Source organism: Hyaena hyaena, unplaced genomic scaffold, assembly GCF_003009895.1.
Source record: "Hyaena hyaena isolate Hyena2069 unplaced genomic scaffold, ASM300989v1 scaffold_427, whole genome shotgun sequence".
NCBI lineage: Eukaryota > Metazoa > Chordata > Mammalia > Carnivora > Hyaenidae > Hyaena > Hyaena hyaena.
In genome coordinates, this window is record NW_024081064.1 from 634,440 (window position 1) to 657,163 (window position 22,724).

General features: G+C 60.4%; 2 protein-coding genes across 6 annotated transcripts in view; one reads left to right on the top strand and one right to left on the bottom strand.

Annotated features, from left to right (window-relative positions):
• The window catches only part of WARS1 (tryptophanyl-tRNA synthetase 1), a 29,230-nt gene extending 18,091 nt beyond the window's left edge, over window positions 1–11,139 (top strand). For 3 of the 5 annotated variants that reach the window (XM_039252957.1, XM_039252956.1, XM_039252955.1), the window contains 6 exons: window positions 2,401–2,501; window positions 4,176–4,288; window positions 4,496–4,669; window positions 8,731–8,871; window positions 9,953–10,110; window positions 10,863–11,139. In XM_039252957.1, coding sequence (XP_039108888.1) covers window positions 2,401–2,501; window positions 4,176–4,288; window positions 4,496–4,669; window positions 8,731–8,871; window positions 9,953–10,110; window positions 10,863–10,884 — 709 coding nt within the window. In that variant the 3' untranslated portion in view covers window positions 10,885–11,139. Of the gene's footprint in view, window positions 1–2,400; window positions 2,502–4,175; window positions 4,289–4,495; window positions 4,670–8,730; window positions 8,872–9,952 lie in introns of all 5 variants that reach the window. The other 2 variants (XR_005531867.1, XM_039252958.1) reach the window with 2 other exon arrangements.
• Window positions 11,140–13,476: 2,337 nt separating this feature from the next.
• SLC25A47 (solute carrier family 25 member 47) lies at window positions 13,477–19,981 on the bottom strand. Its single transcript, XM_039252944.1, has 6 exons — window positions 19,779–19,981; window positions 17,612–17,655; window positions 17,212–17,283; window positions 16,346–16,528; window positions 14,603–14,945; window positions 13,477–14,349 (listed from the first exon to the last, which is right to left on the bottom strand). Exons 1-6 carry the CDS (start codon window positions 19,804–19,806, stop codon window positions 14,069–14,071), a joined length of 951 nt encoding a protein of 316 aa, XP_039108875.1. The 5' UTR covers window positions 19,807–19,981; the 3' UTR covers window positions 13,477–14,068.
• Between the last annotated feature and the right edge of the window lie 2,743 nt (window positions 19,982–22,724).

A 22,724-nucleotide genomic window follows, 5' to 3' on the forward strand; every position in this document is an offset into this window, starting at 1 on the left:
CCCCAGCTGAAGACAGAATTGTAGTTTCTCTGCAAGGCCATCAGTTTGCAGGGTCAGCGCCTCTCTCTATCTCGGCATACTTGGCTCCTCGCAGAGAAGGACTCGCTGGTACACGATCTGCTCATAGCCCAGTTCTTTAAGTTGGCCACTCAGTAGGCCCCAGTATGGCATTCAGAAAACCCCTGAACTGAAACTTCTGAGGTCTGTCCCATCCCAAACGACTACGAAGAAGCATGTTAGAAAAATAAGGCTTTGTCAGGTTTCCCGAGAATATGCTCTTCCGCTCAGCACGTACCTTCCTGAGGACCTGAGGCGCAGCTCTCCACCCAGGGCACGGGCAACCCCCAAGGAACGTAGGCAGCATGGCCCCTGTCATGTGCATGCTCTCTACTAGGCCAAGGCGGGATGTGGTGAAAACACGGGACGGGCTGCGTTTGCACTCAGTGCAAATCAACTTGCTCGCTACCGTTTCCCCAGAACGTCCCCTTCTATGAGGACTGACGTCTGAGTGGTGGCTTTACACCCATGGAGCGACGTTGCCTTGATACGAAGTCTGGCCTTTCTACCAACTAGTAAATGAATTAATAATTTTTTAATTTTACTTTGAGTTTTTAAAAATCACTTCTCTGTGGGCATAGAGGCATTGTGGTGTCCTTGAGGAAACATGGTCTTTGAAGAAAGGAAACAGACCCGGGGTTTGAGACCTGGCACGTCTGTTTGGTGGTCATGAGTCACCCCAAGTCTGGTCCACAAAATAGGGTTAGATGAGACATTAGGTGTCGTGGCTCTTACAATCTTCATGGTGCTTTATTTTTCTCTCATTCCTTAAAAGAACCTGACGGAACTGCGTGAGCACATAGCCCACCCTACGTCCTCCTTGCAGGCGCTACCGGTCACCACACCATCCGGTGCTGCCTCTTGCCCCCCGCACAGCCCCTCAGCCTCAGTCCCCACAGCCAGCACTTTCTGGGCCTCACCACCCCGCCACCCCGCCCCTCTCCCGCTTCTGTGTCAGCATCAGGATGAAGTGTCAGCCTTCCCTTTAGCTCACAGGCCCCTTGGTGGGTTGGCCGGTGACCCCCCCCCAGCTAGAGGACACAGCCCACAGTCCCACCGCCGGCCTCTGAGTGTGCTCTACTCCCCTCTCCCCACGCCCTCTCCAAACACATGGTCCAGCTCCCTTTTCCTGGGAGCTGCCCCTCCTACAGCCAGGTTCACATGCGCCGCCCAGCACCCCAGGCTCCACTCAGCCGAGTCTGGCACGCACGCGGTGAGGGGTGGCCTGTCCCAGCAGGTCAGTACGGTAGGCACGGGGTGCCATCTGTGGCAGGTGCCCCCGGGCCCTGAGAACACAGCCGTGGGCCAAACAAAGTCCCCGCCTCACTGCCCGAAGACGCTGGTGGGGCAGAAGCAAACGCCTCTTGCAAACCCACAAAGATAACTGGGCGGGCACGTGATGGGGGGTGGACTTTTGAGCAGTGCACGTGAAAGGCCACCGCACAGCCCCCCTGCTCTCCGCACATTCCGAGAGAACGTGGGGTCTGCGGCGACTTTCCCAGCCTGTCGCTGGTAAGCGCACTTGTACGTCCTCCGCCTTTGCTCGGCAGGAACTTCCTCGTTCTTCATGGACACGCAGGAGAGATGAAAACCCAGATAACATGTAAATCAAAGGCTCTGTGCTACCTCTTCTCAGAAAGATCTCTTTCATTGAACCTAAAGTCAGGAGAGAAGTTTTAAAAGCTAAATCCTGTTTTCAAATGTCTTACCCCCTTTGAGAGTTTCTTTTAAAGAGTTGAGCATTTTACTTTTTTTTCTTGAGACTTAACTCAAAATCCAGATCTTTGATCGAACAAGGCTCCCTCCCAGTCTGTAGGAGCTGAAACTACAGCAAAGCCAGCCTCCAGCCTCTCTGGGTGGGAGCGAAGCAGCCAGGGCCCCGTGGGGACACGGGCAGTGGCATGGAGGCCAGCCCTGGACACCCTGTCCCCACGCACATTTCTGGCCCTGCGTGAGGGCCCAGAGAGGCCTTCCTGCCAGGAGCCACGAGGGATGGAAAGACACCGCACCGGGAACCCGAGAGCTGGTGTTGCAGACCCAGCTCTGCTCCTCGTCAGTGTGGTTCCTTGAGGCGAGTCGGCATGTTCCCTGAGCCTCCTGTGCGTCGGCCCTCGGGCTCAGTGCCAGGGGCAGGCAGTCCAGTGGAGGGTTCTTCCGCCCTCCCCCAGCCTCTCCACGTTGCCCGCCACAGGTGCCTGTGCCCACGGGTGCCTTCTGGGCCCCTCCCTGCGCGCTCTGTGTCCTCCGCCCACACGTGCGACCTCAGGTTTCACCGTCTGCTGCCTTGGCCTTGGTGGCAGGACACCCCGTAAACCTGGGGTTTGCTTCTGATTGTGTGTGCAGGACGAGTCCAGGCTTCTACAAGAACGTGGTGAAGATTCAGAAGCACGTCACCTTCAACCAGGTCAAAGGCATTTTCGGCTTCACTGACAGTGACAGCATCGGTAAGGAGCTGGCTGCCGCCGCGGCCCTGCGCGCTGCCCTGAACCACTGGCGTCTGCCCGGAGCTGAGCGCTCTCAGGTGGTGGCGTTGCCGCTGACCTCCATGCACTGAGCCCCGGGGCAGGTCCCTCCGGGAGCCTGAAGAGCTGGTGTGGTGCCTTCACCCCGTTTCTGGGCTGCGTGGGGCGGACCTCGGGAGACTGTCCTCCCCTAGAGGTTTAGAAGAAAGAAAAGGGTAGGGATGACCAGACTTCCTCTGCCCACTCGTGGGGTCCCAGCCAGTGTGGGTCACCTCCGGAGGAGGCCCAGGAGCTGCAGGACGACCTGCTCTGATGCCAGGAGCCTCGAGTTCCCCTAAGAGGATGGATTTGGCCAGAGGCCCTGTGTGAGCCCACCCTGCCCACCCTCGCTCTCTCCTGTGGCTCGGGCCCCTGCACACACACGTCTGTGCCTTTCAGGTGCATCAGCCTCCTCTCCTAGGTCCTTAGCTCCTGAAGACTGGACCCCTGAGGCTTGTGCTGGGTCTCCTGACCTGCTTTGTTTTCAGGGCGCGGCTCCAGGCCTGGACAGCATGCCAGGATACGCCACGCAGGAGAGTTTGTCCTGCCGGGGGGGGGCGTGGGGGGCGTCCCAGGGCCTGTTGGTGAGGGACCCTGGGGGACAAGTGTGGAGAGAAACGCAAACGCCGTGGAGAGCCCTCACTGGGAGGCTTCTCACGTGAGCCTCTTCTTTGATGTTTCAGTTAGACTCCATCCTGACGATTGGAGCATAAATCCTGTGCTTTGGAAAGGGTTTTCATGCTCGGGATCCCAGCGTCCCAGGAGGGCTGCACTGGGCGAGAAGCGAAACCAGTAGATGTACAAATAAGTGCACACACTTTGCTTCCAGACGCCCGGGTTTGAATCCAGGCCCAGCCAGCTGCTTGCCGTGTATTAGCTTTGGCTGTTAAACAGTCTGAGCCTGAGCGTCCACGTCTATAGAACAGGGGCCACACACATGGCACCTTCTCGTAGAGCTGTGAGCAGAGGTGAGCCCGGGGAAGGCCCAGCTGGTGGGGGCAGCCATCTACCTGGCCCCCCAAGAACGACGGGACCGCAGAAATGGGGTGTCTCTGCCAGGAAAGAGCATCACAGAGGCCAGACTTTCAGGGGGGAAGAGAAGCAGCACCCAGAACTCACCCTGCACCCACCTGTCAAGCCCATAGAGGTCGGTGCCCTTGAGCACTCTTTAGGTCTAAGCAGGTAGCAGTGGCGGTGTTAACAGCAACTTCCGAAAGACAGAAAACGGTTTTAGGCTCCAAGGATCAGAAATCGGTAACAACTGGGGCTGAGGACCCCGTGTGCCCACGGGTTGAGGGTGGCTAACACTATAGGACACGGCTGCGGGCGCAACATATTTAACAACAACGTGGGCAAATGCCACCAAGTAGGAAACCTGCTGAGGAGGCCAGATAGAGCGCAGTCGCAGAGGGGATTGGAGGAAACGGATGGAGAGACATGCAAGTGAGGACTAGAAGTCTGTTTCTCCCCCACCCTGTTCTGTGCTCTCAGGCCCTCTGACATGACTGCCACTTCTCCCACGGGGACAAAGCCCGCTACCGTCCATCCGTCTCTCTGGGTGAATGAACCAGAGCAGGAGTTGGCCTCCTGTGTAAAACTATTTTGTTGCACTTTCAGGGAAGATCAGCTTTCCTGCCATCCAGGCGGCTCCTTCCTTCAGCAACTCGTTCCCTCAGATCTTCCGAGACAAGACAGACATTCAGTGCCTCATCCCATGTGCCATCGACCAGGTCGGCAGGCGGGGCGGGGCGCCCTCGGTCTGCGGCACCGCACCCTTAGATGGGGAAGGAGGTTTTCAGAGGTGTTGGGTGGGGAGCGGCTCTGTTAGCTAACTGGGAGCTCGGGAGCATCCCTGGAGCCCCAGGGGGGTGTTGTTCTTGGGCTGACGGCCAGCCCCCCTCTGCCTGCTGTCCTCAGAGGCCCCTCTCGCACCACAGGATCCTTACTTCAGAATGACAAGAGACGTCGCCCCCAGGATCGGCTACCCCAAACCAGCCCTGCTGCACTCGACCTTCTTCCCTGCCCTACAAGGGGCCCAGACCAAGATGAGTGCCAGCGACCCCAACTCCTCCATCTTCCTCACGGACACCGCCAAGCAGATCAAGACCAAGGTGAGCGCCGCCCAGGGCGCGGGGCCAGCCTGTGCACACAGAGTAGACCACGCCTGAGGGACACGGGCACACGCACGGTGGCGGGACTGTCCTCCCGGCGTCCTCCACCACGGGCCCCAGGTGCCAGTGTCCACAACCGCTGTCAGCAAGCCCGCGGCCTGACCCTGGCCCTGACGCTGACCCTGGCCCCGGCCCCGGGGCCCAGGCATCAGCTGGGTTTGTTTTGTTTGTGTCGTTTTGTTTAGGCAAAACTGGGGATTTCTTCTTTCCCTCTTCACTTTCCCACCAGCACCGTGCTCGGGCAGTTTTCTCTAAAGTAAACAAACAGGAAATGTGTTAGTGACTTGTGTCCGCAGCCCCATTCCAGGAGCGGACCAGGTGCCTTATGCTGTCTGTGTTTATTTCTCAGTGGGAGGTAGCGGTGACTTCCTTTTAGAGGAATGAGAGGGATGAGGGCCAGAGAGGGTGACCAGCTTGGCCAGGCTTCACCTCGGAGAGCAGTGGAGAGCCGCCTGGGCTGTGGGCACCCATGACCAGGGTGGGGTGCGGGGCCACACGTCCTCACGGAGACCCGCAGCGGGTGGCTGCCCTTTGACAGGACAGCACAGCACGGCCAGATGCACAGTGAGCGCTCAGCAAATATTTGTGGAGTCACCAAAGAAACTCGAGTTAGGAGTTTCTGTATTTTCCAGGGCGCTGCTCTGTTGCCCGGTACTGAGCTGCCGGTATAGGTGCGACCCCCTCACTGTCCCAGAGCTGGGGGCCTTTCATTTGGGATCCAGTGGTGGTTGAAGCTTGGAAGATTACAGAGGGAGTGACCAAAACTATCTGAGGCACATAACGCAACCCTCTGAGTCACTGCTCGCCCTGACCCTGCTCTGGTCCCTGGCAGGCTCGACCTGACAACGGGGAAACCCTTAGTGTCAAAACCGTCTTCCAGGAAATGGGTGCCGTCACTTCTGCCCCCTCTGTTGGAAGCTGGCGTACTCCGGACTTTTTGTTTGCTTTCACTACTGGCTGAAAGTTCCAGCGCAGGGAGTGCAGAGGAGGGAGGGCGGCTCCTCTGGTCTCCCGAAAAGAAGTCATTTTGTTTGGTTCTGAGTTGTTCTGAAGAACTCATTTATGGGTCTGGGTGTTTTCATTAACTTGGGGACCACAGGACCCCAAGGGCTGATGGGCAGGGAGCAACCTGAGGGGCGGGACAGGGCAGGCCAGCCCTCGCTCTCAGTCCCCAGGCCCACCTTCCTCTCCCGAATCCACAGCTCTACTCTGGGGGGGGGGGGGGGGGGGGCATGTGCTCCAGCCCTCCTGAGGGTAACAGCAGCAGCCGAGCTGGGGACACAGCGGTTTGGCTGTGGCGTTACCCTCCACGTGTGCTCGCAGTCCTCGCAACCACCCAGGGAGGCCATGACCATTTTGTGGGCAAGGAAATCAAGACTCAGGGGACCAGGCAGCTTCTTCTGTCCACACAGCTTGCATGGGCCCTGATGTAGCCTAGAGCCAGGAGCCCCAGGCTCTCTGGGCCCTGCCACTTGGCAAGTGACCTCGCTGTCCAGGGGAGCCATTTGTGAAGTGGGAGCAGCGGTACCCATTCCATAGCTTTGAGGCCAGGCTTACGTGAGATCACACGTAGGAAGTGTTTGTGACTGTGGCGTGCTGCCCAAATTTAAGGATTTAATTCAAAACCTGAATAGTGGGACAGCTCTTATTTCCCCACCACAGCCCACCGAGCCCGCCCCTCCCTCCTGCAGGTGGCCTCGGGGCATGGAAGTCCCCCTCCGGGGTGAGGGTCTATAGCGCAGTTGGCCAGCCTGGCCCCCACTTGTGATTTCTGGCCACAGACCCCTTTAGTGCAAACTCCCAGACTGGCCTCTGGCTCCGGGGCGACATTCAGTGGCCCGCCTCTGTCCGGGGCTCCTGCAGCCCAGCTCTCCTCCCGCAGCAGCCAGAGTTCACCGGCTCTTGGAGCTCGATGGTTGAGTCAAGTTGCCCCGTCCTTCAACTCAGACATCCTCACAAGACAGGCTCCTTTTATAGCAGAAATCGCATGGTTTGGGGACGCCTCACCTGCTTCTGTCATTTTGGATTCTGACAACTGCATTCTGGTCCCCACAACCAAGGCTGCCCTGCACCCTAACGCAAACCCGTTTTCCTGCTGGCTTCCCACAGCACGGCCCCAGTGGCGCTGAGGACAGGCCAGGCCCACCCCGGGCAAACTCTCAGCGGCCTGAGAAGTGTCCCGGGAAGGGTCGGCCCGGCTCTGCCATTCACTGCCATGTACTGCAGGTCCTTGACACGGCACCTCATTTTCATCCATAAAGCGGAGGAAGCGATACTGGGGTCACTGGGTTGTCGGGTTAAATGATGTGGTGATGATGGCACGTCTGCTGCACGTCTGCACACCATCGTTGGCCGAGGCCCTGCCCGAGGTAGGGGAGGTGGGGAGGAGCAGCACGTAGGAGGCAGGCCTTCCCCATGCATCTGCTAAAACATGCAGCAAACACGCCTTTCCTCATCTTCATCTCAGACAAGGACTGGGAACTGTCACCTCTATCACCCCCCGCCCCCTCCCCCCACGTGGAGCCTGGGAAATTCTGTCCCCAAGACTTTCTTCCTGGCACTGGAGTGGCCAGGAGCCTGAGCACAGGACAATGTCTGTGCAGGCAGGGCCGCCCCCTGACCCCGTCAGACCCCCAGCGCCTGCCCCAGGGCGCCAGGCCTCAGGGGAACCCGCTGCTGCGTGCTCTCCCCTCCTGCTGATTTGTGCCGTCCACAGCTCTTGCAGTTTGCCTGCGTTGGTTTTATTTTATAACTTGGTCTTTTTTGTGGAAAAGAGGAAAGATGAACCGCACTTGTCTTTATTTTTCCTGCCGCAGCCCAGCTGCCAGGACCCACCTCTCCCCAAGTGCCCCTTGCACAGGGCACAGGGCAGGGCCCGCTCTCCCGGAGCAGCTGCTTGGCGGTGACCACCGGCGGGGTGGCTGTCCCTGGCTCCCTTGTGCCGGAACTGCCTCTGCCCCTGGGGTCCGCCCGCTGCCTGTGTAGGGCTCCGGAGCGTCCAGGCAGTAATCTGCCCTGCAGTCCTGGGGAGAAGGAATAAGCGTCTCCACCTAGAAACTGTCAGCTCTGCCCCCCTCGTCCCCATTAAAGAAAAATAGGGTGATGGGCCACCTGGGTGGCTTAGTCGGTTAAGCAGCTTCGGCTCAGTTCCTGATCTTCTGCTTCATGAGTTCGAGCCCCACGTCGGGCTCTGTGCTGACAGCTCAGAGACTGAAGCCTGCTTCAAATTCTGTTTCTCCCTCTCTCTCTGCCCCTCCCCTGCTCGCGCTTAGTCTCTCTCTCTCAAAAATAAACATTTAAAAAAAAAATAGGGTGACATTTGTACATAGTGGGTTTCTCAATTGCTCATGAAAAGATTGAGGAAACTTTGTCCTTTTTGGCTTTTCTTCTCTCGCCTCTTGGCCCTGACTTCTCCCAGATTATCGTCAGTGATGCTTAAAAACTGTTTTGTTAGTGTCTGAGTCTTTCTTTAGTTCCTGAAACTGCGTATTTTTAGCCAGGGCTGCCTTCAGGTGCCGTCTGCTTCTGTGCTGCTTGTGGGCTCTGCTCTCTCTTATGAGCCCCATTCTTGTGGCTCCCACTGTCTTCCATGGTGGTGAAGGCAGCAGCCCCCCTTCCGTGGTGGTCTCTTTCACGCTGAAGGTGGCTGGTGTCCACCCATCACCTGAGAGCTGTAGGACCCCCCCCAGCCCTCCCCCTACCAGTGCAGGCGGTGCTTTGGCCTCCCCAGCCCTATTCTGTGTTCCTTGGGGTCGGGGGGACCAGACCTGATCCCCACCCACTACTCCTCTCCAGCTGGCCCCACTGGCACGTACCTGGGCTTGACAGATGGGAGAGACAGTCCGTGGGGCTCTGCCCGACAGTGAACCCCAGCCTCCCTCCGCCTGGGCCCTGACGGGGCAGAAAGCAGTCAGTGGCCCGACCACCACCCTCAGCTCGCAGCCAGTTTGCACGCGCGGGGCGGCCGGAACCAACTAGCATCTCTGCTCTTGCTGGTGCAGGTCAACAAGCATGCGTTCTCTGGAGGGAGAGACACCATCGAGGAGCACAGGGAGTTTGGGGGCAACTGTGACGTGGACGTGTCCTTCATGTACCTGACCTTCTTCCTCGAGGAAGACGACAAGCTCGAGCAGATCAGGAAGGTGGGAGCGCAGGCCGTGGGGTGCAGCGGCCCCTGGCTCTGTCACGGGACATGGGGGGCTGGCGGCCAAGCTTATGGGGTTCAGAGACCCTTAGGGCCCGGGCCATGGGGACAGGCGCTCAGCCGAGACGAGATGAAAGGCCAGGAGGTCCATCTACTCAGCCACATGCAGAAAGCCTCGTAACGGGTAGTGCGCGGAAGAGAAAGCACTAAGTGCGGTGTGGTCAGCTCTTACTGGACTCTACGGATGGACAGACAGATTCACACAAAGCAGCATCACAGTTAAAACCATTCCCCCACTGAGTTAGCGGGTTAGTGTCGCTGTGGTGTTTGCAGAGGCTTTGAGGCCTGTTCGGTGGGTCGTGTGTTCCCAGCGTGACCTCTCTGGTTGGATGAGGAGCACGAAGAAAGAGCCCGGGGAACAAGTGTAGCCTTTGCCTTAGGTTTTCCAGTCCCTGGAATCTTTTCCAAGGAACTAGTCCCGAATAAGAAAGAGCTCTTTCCATACAAAGTTGTTTAAAGCTGATAATAGCAAGACCGTACGGCACAGGGGACACTGGGAGGGGGGACGGGTGACCACGCAGGCGTGAGTTTCCTGTGACACAGGACAGCATGCCCCTGACCGGGATCGCAGTCACCAGGCTGGAAGTGCAGTGAGATGAACTATTCTTAACGTTAAAAACCAAGGAGGAGACACGCAGGATGTAGGCTGTGGCTCTCGGCTGCTGGGTGCTGGCCCTGCAGGTGACCTTTCCGCACCTTGCGCTGCTGCTTTGTGCTGAGTGTCCAGTCCGCTCGGGGAGAACATCCTGTTTTCGCAGTCAAGTGAAAGGAGGGTCAGCACCGACATAGAGAAGGCGGTAAGGCGACGGGAGCCCGGTCGATTGTCCGGCCTGGAGCTCTGCCACCCGGAAAGGAGGTGGGTGGGGCGAGTGGCACGCCGTGGCTGCTCGTCAGGCAGGTCGTGAAGCGCAGCCGAGGACGCAGGCTCTCGTGCCGCCGAGCGCCCCCCGTGCACCAGGCCCCACGTGGGCGTGCCGGGCACGTGCTGCCGCGCCTCACCGCGGTCTCCCGCCCCGCAGGATTACACGAGTGGGGCCATGCTCACCGGCGAGCTCAAGAAGACCCTCATAGAGGTCCTGCAGCCCCTGATCGCCGAGCACCAGGCCAGGCGCAAGGAGGTCACCGACGAGATCGTGAAGGAGTTCATGACTCCGCGGAAGCTGTCCTACGACTTTCAGTAACATTCATTTTATACACGCTTATAAAGAGATGTAATTTACCAGTAATCCCAGCCCAATCGAATCACCACTACCCGTAGGCTCTGCCACACGGTAATTCCTGGCCTGGAATCTGTAAGCCCCGTGCGTGTATCTGTACTGTTTCTTCCTGTGATGCCCTCCTTTCTGTCTCTCGCGGCAAAACCTTTGGGACCGGGTGCCAGCTAACATGTCGTGGTCAGACAATCCGGCTGGAGTCTCTCCCACAGAGCAGCCCCCAGACGTGGGACCTTTGGCCCAGTGACCGCTGGCCAGCCTGGGTCCACGGGACCCTGCGGCTTCGGCACACTCTTCACCCCGCTCTGTGAAAGAACATGAGCGTGCTTACGTCATGTAAGAACGTCGTGATCCTAGACTCAAACATGCTTTGGAAAGTCTATGTGGGAAGTTGAACGGGCACAGGTGTATTTCACCCTGGGCCCCCAAAGATTTAAAAGAACTGCCAGCTACAAGCTTGACAGTCCGTGTGGCCAAGAGCTCCCAGCCGGAAGGCTGCTGGGCCCTGGCTGGCCGGTTCCCACGTCGTCTGTGGGCCAGACTACAGCTCACGTAGCACACTCCAGACCGTGCATGCGCCGCACTCCAGAATCACGCTCCTCCCCGAGTACTAACACCTCGTTTCCACCGCGGAACCCTTGACACTCCACCCCGAAAGCCAGCGGCCGCTTCGCACCGGCCGGGCCAGGTGCTGAGGGCTCTGTTGTCTTTGCAGATCCTTTTGTTTTGACACGTGACTGGCGTGGAAGTCGCTCTGCACAGAGCAGTGCCCTGGGGCAGGTGGACGTAGCTAGACCGCGTGCAGCCGCCCTCACGGCCCTGGCGGCACGCCCGCGGGAGGCCTGTTGAACCGTGCGCCCTGTGTAGTTTTGGAAAAGCGGAAGACCTGTCTCAGGGAAAGCGTGTGGTCGAGGGGTCTGTCCCTTCTGGATACACAGGGCCCACTCCCTCATGTCAGTCATTGGCATGAATAAACTTGCTTCGGTCCTGCCTCTGTGTCTGTGCTGGGTCCGGGCTTGGAGGAGCCACAGGCCTGTCTCAGGCCCAGGGCCAGAGCAGAGGCCCCTCCGAGGGTGGCCCTTGCGTCCCGCAGTCCCACCAGGGGGCGATGTGGGCTGGAGACAGGCAGGAAGTCCCCACGGCGCGGGGACGCAGGCTCCCAGGGATCAGCTGGGAGGTAGCCTCCCTGCCTTTTTAGCCCTTGGCGGCCACCCTGGTGCCAGCCGTCACGCGGTGGACGTGTCCCCGCGGATGGCTGTTCTCACTCCGCAACAAGGGACGGGCCACAGGGTGGGCAGCGGTGGTGCCAGTGGTACAGGAGCTGGGCCACCTGCTCGCCCGGGGCGCTGCCGGAATGCAGCCCTGGACTCCCTCTGCCCGCCGTCCTCATCTGGGACTTGCCCAAGGCCACACTGAGTTGTGACAGAGCAGATCTGTCCTGCCTCTTATTTGCTGTCTCCACGCACACCGAGGGACCGTGTCACAAACAAGGGCACCCAGGGCCCCGCCCTAGTGCCAGGATGTGGTACAACCTCTTGTGGCTCCCTTGTGCCCACGTCACAGGTGTGCCGCGAGGGACAACCGAGGGGCCACACGTGAAGCCCCCAGGGCGGCAGAGCACTGGGGGAGGAGTGCGTGTCACCATCGGGGCCGGGACAGGAGGAGCTGTGGCCCCTCACAGGCAGCTCATCCCCACCCAGGCTGTGGGGCTCAGGGCAGGCCTCCTGACCCTGGGGACCCCCACCCCCCTCTCCTGGAAGATGAGAGCAGCCATACCGCATGTTCCGTTCCTGAGAGCAGTACCGTGGGTCAGAGGTCAGGTGACTCCCCCAAGGGTCGCTGCTGTTAAGGCCCACAGCCCTTCCTCCCCGCCCCACAGTTTGCTAAAGCATAGTCAAGGGAGCACGTCAGTGAGAACGAGCAGCCAGTGCGGCTCTCCCGGGGAGTTCTGCCCGAGGCCCCTCCCAGAGCCCTGGGTTCTCCCGTCCGCACCCCGCGGTGGGGGTCCTGGGGGACCAGCCTGCTCCTCCCACTTGAAACTTCAGCGCAGCCTGGCCTTTGTTGAGGAGGCCACGGTTTTGGGGAATACCCAGCTGGGCCCGCCTTCTCTTCCCCGTTTCTGAAAGAGGGGCCGGTGCAGCCTCGGAAGGACCAGGACTGGCCCTCCTGCAAACCACTTCCCCACCGTGGGCGGGGCCGGCTGCCAGGGACCAGGGGTCCCCAGGGTCCCCAGCTGCACCCGGCACAGCCGGGAGTAGTGCCAACAGCCGTCCTTCCAAGGCCACAGCGGGTAACACCGCTGGACACCAACAGGTGGACGCGGTCAGGGTTCGAGGGTCATCAGAACCTTCTGTCTGGCGCCATTTCCCGGGTGCGCGAGAGTGCCGGCACCTCGGCCTCGGGCGGGAGGACCTGCTGCAGGACTTCATTCGCTCATCCCACACCCCGCCCCCTGAGCCCCGACTCTGTGCTCGGGCCTGTTCTGGATGGAGTCATCAGGCAGGCAGCTCAGTCCAGGTAGAGTGGGGGCCTGTGGGGGCCCGAAAAGCAGCCCAGTGGTCAGGCAGGGAGAGCTTCCTGAAGGAGGTGATGCTGGTGGTACCAAGTCAGCCGGGCAGAGGAGGGGGAAGGGTGTTCCTGGCAGAGAACACACTGTAAGCAGCTACTTGGGTCAATGTGACAGGAGCAGGCTGGGAGGGGGGGAGGGGGGCGGGGGGAGGGGCGGGGGAGGGAGGGCCCACCCGTGGGTCTGGGAAACAGAACACAAGAGGTCTTCCGGTGCAGACACAAGGTCAAGGCCAGTGTCTGTGAGGGGCATCGAGGCAGGTGTTGGCTGGCTTTCCCAGAGGCTTCCACCTGCCATCCCGGCCCCTGACGGCTGCTCACAACTCAAGCCACATGGTACCCCCAAGGGGGGTTCAGAGGTGCAGGTGCAAGTCCCCCCACATCTCTCTCAGAGCCGTTCCCTCCCCTGCCGTCAGGCTGTGTGATGACCTGGGTGAGGGACCCAGCACCCAGGCCACACCCACCCCTCCCTCCTCCAGGGCCCTGCGGAAAGGTGGCCCACAGCCAGGTGTCCGGGCAACGGAGGGGCCGGTTTCACTCAGACGGGTAGGTTTGGGTTAGGGGTGGTGGGGAGAGCTGGCATCATGCTGAAGGCTGCAGGGACCCCCAGGGCAGGGCTCGGTGCCCCAAAGGCCCAGGGAGCAGAGCCAGCCACCGTTCTGGGCCTCAGTGTGCCCATCTGCATAGTGGGAATGGTGTGGAGGGCTTAGTCTCCAGGATGAGCTGGCCACCCGCCCCACAGACCACACAGCAACACCACTGAGCACATTCAAACAAAAACATTTTATTGTCAACAGCTCCCCGCGGAGTCTCAGGGCTCCCCCTGCAGAGGAGGGGCATGTGAGCAGGTCTGGCACCAAGCTGGTCATGGCTGTCGGGACAGCGCCCTTTCTGGGCAGCTTGGTGCAGAGGGGACGGGTGCACAGGAGCTCACCGAACAGCAGAAGAGAGCGGGCAGGGGCCTCACAGGGAGAGTGGCGGCGGGCCCTGGGGGAGTGCAGGGGTGCCCTGAAGACCCGGGCAGCAGGCAGAGGCCCCGGGGACGCTGAACGACCAACTGACCGAGCGTTGGAACAGCTCCGTGTGACAGGTGTCCTCATCCAAGAGGCCCGCTCCTCGCTGGCTCACGAGACCCTCAAGCCAGCCCCAGGCTGATGGCACGTGGGCCCCTGAGCCTCCTCACGGTCGGCAGCCGGGGAGCGAAGCCCCAGGCACGGCTCGCTCTGGCCACCGCACGGCTCCGCTGTCCCCAGGTGGTGGCGCAGCGGGGCCCAGAGCCCCACAGTCCCGTCGCCTCCTGCAGCCACGACGATGTCCGCAAGCCGCGGGCAGGCTGGCCCTGGGCGTGGGGACTAGCTATGTGGACAGGCCCCGCGTGAGCCCCAGCACGGCTTCGTAGGTGACAAAGACGGCCATGTTGACGGGGAAGGCGCGGCAGCAGTTGAGCGTCAGCCCCTTGAAGAGGACGCGCGGCCCCTCCTCCCGAACGCTGCTCACCACGCAGTGCAGGAGGCCCCGGTAGCGCCGCCGGCCCTGCCCGTCCGCCTGCAGGCGCGACTTGATCACGTCCATGGGGGTGGCCACGGCCCAGGCCAGGACCCCGGCACAGCCCCCGGCCACCAGCACGCCCAGCACGTCTGCAGGGAGAGACCCATCGGTGCCTCAACCACCGACCCGGCGGGGCCACCAAGGACGGCCAGCGGGGCGCCCGGCACAGGGGCCCGGCCGCACCGGAGCCCGGGGCTCGCTCCACCCCTGTGACCCACGCAAAGCCACACTGCAGGTCTGTCCCCACTCCTGGCGTTGAGGGCGCTGCACTCCCATGCCTCCTCTCCCGGCCTCAGTTCCCACCGTGCCGGGCCTGCCCCGGCCTCCCGGGCCCCCGCTCACCTGGCTGGCTGCGGCCCGTGGGGGTGAGCTGCTCGCAGAGGAGGGTGTAGGACAGGAAGTAGGTGGCGAAGGAGTGGCCGTCCCGGAGGAGCAGGGCCGAGCTGCCCTTGTAGAGGCCCCGCAGCCCCTCCTCACGGGCCACCGTGGCCAGGCAGTGCAGAGGCCCTCGGTACTTGGGCCCAGGCCCCGGACCCGCAGGGGGCACAGCACACGTGGGGGGCGCGGCCGAGGGCCCTGAGGCCGAGGGGCGCCGCTGCTGCATCTGCGCCTGCGGCTGCAGCTGCACCTGCGGCTGCGTCTGCAGCCGGACCTTGGCCACCTCGGTGGGCGAGGTCAGGAACACCTGGAAGCAGAAGTGGCAGAGGTAAGGGGGTGCCAGCCGCTCCGCCCCTGGACCTGCCTCCGGGAGCCTCCCGCCCAGAGCAGCATCGGGGGTGGAGGGCCTGGCCTCAAGAAGCCTCTGGCTGGCTCCCTCTCTCTCCACCCCTCCCCTGCTGCACTCTGTCTGCCTCTCTCTCTCAAAAGTAAATAAAGATTTAACATAAAATAACATTTTTTTAAAAAGGGGGCTCCTGGGTGGCTCAGTTGGTTAAGCGTCAGACATTAGCTCAGGTCATGCGCTTGCAGTCCTTGAGTTCGAGCCCCGTGTCGGGCTCTGTACTGACAGCTCACAGCCCGGAGTCTGCTTTGGATTCTGTGTCTCTCACTCTGTGCTCCTCCCCTCTCGCACTCTTTCTGTCTCCCTCAAAAATAAGTAAACATTAAAAATAATAATTTACAGGGGTTGCTGGGTGGCTCAGTCGGTTAAGCATCCGACTTCAGCTCAGGTCATGATCTCACAGTTCGTGGGTTCGAGCACCGCATCGGGCTCTGTGCTGACAGTTCAGAGCCTGGAGCCTGTTTCAGATTATTAGTCTCCCTCTCTCTTTAACCCTCCCCTGTTCATGCTGTCTCTCTCTCTCTCTCTCTCTTTCTCAGAAATAAATAAAACATTAAAAAATTTTTAATAAATTTAATAAAAATAATTAATTTATAAAAATAAAATATTGTAGTATTATTTAATGAAATAATAGCAAAAATAATAATTTATAATAATAATAAATGATAAATGACATACAAAAAGGAAGCCTCCGCTGGCCCCACAGTCATGGTCATGGTCAGGGCTCAGAGCCAATTCTTTTGCTTCAGCAGCACAGCTCTGGCAGCACAGAGCAGGCTCAGCGCACAGTAGGTGTTGGGTAAATGTGTGTGAGTTGGGTTCATGCAGGTATTCACCACGGAATTAATATGTTAATGCCCTTGATGTATTATGTAATTAATGTAAGAATTTAATGTAAGAATAATAGGACAGGTAAACTTAAGTATTTAGTAACATTGGTAAGTAACGTGATATTCCTAATTACAGTATCCCCAACAATCCCGGCTGCCGCTCTGTGGGCGCTCATACCTGTCAGACTCCATGCTGGGGGATTTCCACTCCTAACCTTACTTGACCTTCACCAGGCCTCTACTGGTGAAGAGACAGAAGCTCAGAGGCACTCCGCAGCTTTGCCACGAGAATCTCCTGAGCCCTTCCCCGCAGCCCCCAGCCTTCATGCAGCCTCTGCCCTCACCAAGCCTCAGTTTCCCCACCTGCCAGGCTTGGTGGCCCCTCAGGCGGCAGGCTCGGGCTCTCCCAACCCCGCCAGCCTGAGGCCCCCGGCCCTTCCCCCCCCAGCAAACCCCCCCCTGCCCCACACTCACGCGGACCAGGCCAGAGGCAAATCCTGAGAGTGTGATATCGGCCTTGGAGGGCTTGGCGTCGCTGCTGCCATACCGAGCTCGGCAGATGTGCGCCAGGCAGTGGCGGTAGGTGCCGAAAGACACAGACGAGACCAGGGACACGGTGCACACAGGCAGCGAGAGGCCTCGGTAGAAGCCCCACACCTGGAGGGCGGACAGGACCCGGGGGCCCAAGTCAGGCGGGGGTCCAGCCAGGAAGAAGGCTGTCAGAGGGGCCCTGGGCCAGTGGGACTGGGTCTTGCCCCCGCGCCAGTCTCTACCCAGGGCCTCAGTTTCCCCAGCTGTAAACTGTGGGCCGTGATACCCCACTTTCAAGCTTATGTGAGGGATTGAAGAGACAGAGGGCATGGCTGGACCGAGGGCAGCTATTTGATGATGACGGTGATTGGCAACGATGTGGGATGGTGTGTTTCATTGTTGCCGTGGTTCATTTGTTCATCCCCGGCCAGCATCAAGCCCAAGTTCTTGTGAGTCTCTCCTCTGGACCAGGCTCAGAGCTGGCTGGGGGGACACCTAATAGCTCCACCCAGCACTGCTTTCAAGGGGTCCCCAGCCAGGGGGGGACAGGAATGCCAACGCTCGAGGGTCCCTCCCTGGCCCTCAAAGGCCCCAGATGTCCCGTGTAGACCCTCTCCTGAAGGCAGGCCCTCCTCTGAGCACCTCTGTGGGCCGGATGCCTGGCTCTCTTCCTCAGAGAAACCCCGCGGGTTGGTACGATCATTTCCATTTGGAAGGTGACACAGATCAGAGCGGGGTTCGGCATCCCTGGCTGCTTTGGGTCTGAGGCCCTGACATCCCCCCGCCTGTCACCCTGTCCCCAGGCCTACCCTCTCCCGGCGAAACGTGTCCCAGACGCAGTGCCAGATGCCTCTGTACTTGGGCTCTGTCTGGATCTTGACCTGTGAGAGAAGCAGGCTTCAGGAAGGGGTGTCTCCGGGCCTAGGGCAAGGTCAGTAGGCCTGGGGGAGGGGAAGAGCCAAGCCCTCGATGTCAGCGCCCTGCTGAATGCGGGCAGAGTGGGGCCCGTGAGCCCCCAGGTAAGACAGGAAAGCAGGCTCAGGTGAGAAGAAGGGCTGACGTATAGTCCGGAGGTACATGGGGAGGGCTGGTCTGATGAGCTTGCCACCAAAGTCGTCTGGCCACAGATGGACGTAGGACACCTGGAGGGTAGCCTGATCCCAGCCAGGGGCCTTTGGGTGGGCGCGGGGGACCTGGCTGCTGCCATACCTTCACCGTGTCCAAGGGGTAGCCCACAGCAACACCACAGACTCCTGGAAGGAAACCAGATGAAGCAGGTGAGGGGCAGGAGTGGGGGAGGGGGCGGGGGAGGACCCTGCAGGACCCCCGCTGAGAGCAGCCCCACGCTTCGGTCCACACCATGTCTTATCAACCCTGCAAGCATTGACGCAGAGCAGGAAGCTGAGGGTCAGAAAGGTAAAGTCACTCCTGCCAAGCTGCCAGCAACTTCTCCTTCCGTGCCTTGGCCCAGGGGTGCCTCGCGCTGAAAGCCAGGACGCTCCACAGCCTCGCCTCCGGCGTCCCCGTTTTGGAAGAGCCTCGGCTCCGACCCTGGCTGGGCCCCATCTCCCAGCCAGGCAGCCCTTGCCCTCGGGCCTGTGAAGGGATCTTCTGCCTTGGGCTGTAGGGGGTGTGGGGGGGGGGAGAGTCACCGACCCAGCAAAGGCCAGTGGTAAAGCCCAGGTCGCCCGGGGCTCTGTGAAGGACCGCCTGGAACCACAAGTTTGCATGGAACAGGGTGGGATGCGAGGCTTCCTGGGCCAGGGTGCTCTCCTGCACAGAGCCGGGTGTCACCGTCCCGACCTTTTCTCCTTTCCTGAGAGCAGAGCTTCAGTGTCTACACCCCCAGAACCACCTTGGGGAAGCCAGAGAGCCTCAGACCCCTGGGGTTCATACCCTGGAGGCCAGGGGTGGTGAGAGCACCTGAGGACAATAAGGCATCCCAGGACTCAATAAATGTGGGTGAATGAAAGGACAACGTGAATGAATGAATGAATGAATGAGTGAGTGAATGAACAAAGCAAGTGAAGCAAAGGACTGACTGAATGACTTGGTTAGAATTACCCTCCTTGAGGGGCGCCTGGGTGGCTTAGTCGGTTAAGAGTCCGACTTCGGCTCAGGTCATGATCTCGCGGTTCGTGAGTTCGAGCCCCGCGTCAGGCTCTATGCTGACAGCTCAGAGCCTGGAGCCTGTTTCAGAGTCTGTGACTCCCTCTCTCTCTGACCCTCCCCTGCTCATGCTGTCTCTCTCTCTCTCTCTCTCTTAGAAATAAATAAAACATTAAAAAAAAAAAAATTAAAAAAAAAAAAAAAAAAGAATTACCCTCCTTGATCCTCACGTAGGTAGACCTCACCAAAGTCCTCCTCACCCATCAGAGCCCTGCCGCAGCACGCCCTCCCGCCTGGAGTCCTCCCTGACCCCTGTGTCTGGAAAACACGCTGACCAGAGCCCCTGTCACGTGTGTCTACACACGTCATGTCTCTCCTCCACGAGGCCCTCGTCTGACCTGGCCTGGAGGAAAATCACAGGACTCAGGAGCCCTTCCTGGCTCTGTGATATTGGGCAAGTCAAGCCCCTTCTCTGAGCCTCCTCCTGAGGGTGCTAACATCCAGGGAAGCTGCAGGCCTCAGGCCCGGCGCATAGTAGGACCTCAGAAAGGTCACCGGCGAGGCCAGGGCTCCAGTCTTTCCTGGATCAGCTCTGCCACCCTGTTCCCAGCAGTATCGACCAGCACCCACGGCTGTTGCACAAGACCAGCAAGGCCAAGGGTGCCTCACCCAAAATAGCCTCCCAGCCTGTAGGGTCAGCGGCCCGGGGTGGGGGAAGCCCCTTCCCAGCCTGTCTCCTAACAAGTCGGTTATCTCTCTGGGTTAGTCTTTCGCAACCAGCCCTTTCCCCAGAAGGGAAAATAGTTTAGGCCCCAGCAAGGCCAGGACAGCCCCCATCCGGCTAGGGGGTGGGGGTGGGGCCGGGGCTCTGCAGGGCCTCTCCCCCTCCCCCTCCCCGACCCCCAGGTTCTGGATCCAGGCCGGTTCCCTCCTCATTATCCCCGTCCCCGACCTCTGGTGCCTTCCCCCAGCTCTGCCATCCCGACCCCCCTGGCACAGGGAGAGGCCGCCTTCTGCCACCCCACCCCCACCGAGTGCCCCACGCCCACTGAGTGTCCCCCCACCCCCAGACTGCCTGTCTGCCGCCTCCCAGGCTGAGAGAGCCAGGCCAGAGCAGGCTCATGTCCCCGCGCCTCCTCCCGGCACCCACCTGCGGCCCATGCCAGGTCCTGACCCCTTCCGGGGGCCCCTCAAGCCCCACTGCGGTGGGAAGGCTGCTCTCGGGCCCCCGCGGCCCCCACCCGATACCCCCATCCCTGTCCGTTACCTCCAACGGCTCCAGCAACAAAATCCATGGACGGCGCGGTGGCGTGGGGGGAAGGCCCTGGGGGACAGCAGCCGCGCCACCACCTGGGTGGCCTCAACAGCAACGAGCCAGCTCCTCGCAGACCTTAAATCCCTGCGGTCGGGGGCGGGACAGGAGACAGGAGCCCGCTGACCACTGGCCCCGAAGGCAGAGGCCATGAGGGTCAATGCCCATACCCAGGCACCGGGGAGCTGGACGTTCTCCCCCCCCCCCCCCCCCCGTCCCAGAAGGACCCTTGTCCCAGTGCCCTCAGGACCCAGGTGGCAGGGAAATATGTGAGAGGCCACAGGAGGCAGCCTCACTGTCCACACTGCCTGCGCGGCTGGGCCCCGGGCCACCTCCAGCCCCCCCAGGGAGGACCGGAGATGCGGCTGTGCCGAGCCTGGAGGCCTCAGGCCCCCCAGCCCCCTGGGGTTGCTCCTGCCCGGGACGTTCAACACGGGGCTGAGGCTGAGCCGAGGCTCATAGGACCCGGTCCCCGTCCTCCGGAGCTCCAGCTGGCAGTGGGGAGTGGAGGCGAGCACAGGCAGGCTGCAGGGCTGCCCCTGCCCAGGAGCAAACGCGAGTCACCGCCCTTCCCACTGCCCGGGGCCGCAGCGTCCCTGCGCGCCCACATCTGCCTCCCGCTCCCCCGGGCCCCCCGCCAGGTGTGGGTCCGCGCCGCCCCCAGCGCCCGGCACTGACTGACCCAGCCCTGCTGCCCGGCCTCTAACTATGCCAGGGCGATCCTGAAGGGGCAGCCGCTACAAGAGGTCGCTTGTCCCCCCCGAGCAGTGTACCCCACTTTACAGTTTACTCCTCCTCCACCAGCTCACGGGGTCCTCATCACAGCCCCGGAGGGAAGCAAGGATGATGGTCTCCATTGTACAGATGGAGCCATCGAGGCCCAGAGGGGGATTTGTCCAAGGCCAGGCAAGTGGCAGGGCTGGATGTGATGGAACATTCTAGAACAACCAGCGCCTCTCTGCCACCGAGGGCCACGCCCTGAAGCCCACGAGCTCTGCCCCCATGGCTGCCACCCCGTGAGCCTTCCCAGGGGCTCAGTGTGTTCTCCCACGTGAGCGACACGGCAGCGGTTTGAGGTGGCCACGCACTTTACCAGGGTCACACAGTGTGAGTGTCCCGCTGACCAGAAAGCTGGCAGGATCCTAGTAGAGGGGCAGGTGTTGACGTCACACGGTTTGGGCCTCAGGCCAGGAACTGTGTGTCTACCTGTCTTCCTGTTTTCTGATGGGCAGATGCAGACCGGCCTTGGACAGACTGTGTGTGACAGGGCCGGGGGGGTGGGGAGGGCACACAGCTACGTCCCTGCCTGCCCAGCCACTGCAGGGTGAAGGGGGGACGAGTTGGTGTGGCAGATGCCCAGGCAGAGGGCAAAGGGCAGGATGCAGCCCGCCCAAGGTCAATCCTGACACCTACCCTGGCCTTTCAAAAAATTTTTTTAATGTTTATTTATTTTTGAAAGAGAGAGAGACAGAGTGTGAGCGGGGGAGGGGAAGAGAGAGAGGGAGACACAGAGTCCGAAACAGGCTCCAGGCTCCGAGCTGTCAGCACAGAGCCCGACGCGCGGCTCGAACCCACGAACCGCGAGATCATGACCTGAGCGGGAGTCGGACGCCCAACTGACTGAGCCCCCCAGGTTCCCCTCATCCTGGCCGTTAGAGAGACACACCTCAGCATCTGCTTAGGGGCCAGACTGTTTGCATTCAAATCCCACCTCTGAGGGACACACAGACAAAAGTCCCCACCCTGTGGCTCTTACATTCTAAGCAGAGGGGAACAGACAACCCAGAGATGAGGAAACTGCCAAACAGTGGGGAGTGCCAAGGACAGAGGCAGAGTAGGGAGGGGACAAGGTGGGGGTGGGGGCATGGGAAAGGGCAGCTCAAGATGCCTGGGTGGCTCAGTCAGTTAAGCGTCCGACTTTGGCTCAGGTCATGATCTCACGGTTCATGGGTTCGAGCCCCGCGTCGGGCTCTGTGCTGACAGCTAGCTCAGAGCCTGGGGCCTGCTTCAGATTCTGTGTCTCCCTCTCTCTGACCCTCCCCTGCTCACGCTGCCTCTCTCTCTCTCTCTCTCTCTCTCTCAGAAATAAATAAAACACTAAAAAAAAAAAAAAAGATGGTGACATGCAAGACAAGGGTGTTTTCTCGGTCACCACAGCCAAGTTTCACCTGCCCTTTGTCTCTGGAGCAAACATGCCCAAACTTTACCCTCTCCACAGCAGGAACAGACAACATGCCACCTCGCGGTTCAGGCTGCTTTGGTACAGGTCTAAAGGTTCCCCACCCAGCTGCGAGCTTCTAGCAGGCAGGGCTGGGCCAGGTTTGTCCCTGAGTCCACAGCTCCCAGCAGAGGACAGGCACCCTGGGGAGGCCGGGTGAATAAGCACATGAGGGAACAAGTCAGCGGATGGACGGGTGACTGGGTAGATGGATGGACAGATGGGCAGATCAAAGGATGGCTGGATGGCTTCGGTGAGTGGGGGGGTGGATAAATAGGTGGGTGGATGGATGGACAGACAGACGGACTGAAGAATGGACAGGAGGAAGGACAGATGGGCAGATGGAAAGATGAATCGATGGGGTGGAAGGGTGAGGGGTGTGTGGATTGACAGTCGAAAACTACAGATGAATGAACCCCCGAGTCACATGAGCTTGAGCTAACACAGGAGGTGGCAGAGAGGCCAGCGGGTGGCTGGGTAGGGCAGAGGTCTCGGCTGAGGAGAGCCCTACACGGTCTGAGGGAGAGCTCAGGCTGGGCACCCACAGCCTGGGTTTGACGCCAGGCTCTGCCTCTCCCAGATGTGTGACCGTGGGTCAGTAGTGTAGCTCTGGGTGTGGCCTGGATAGCAGAAGGCACAGCCCATGGGGCCCCTTGGGGCCATTCACGTGAATGGGCAGGCAG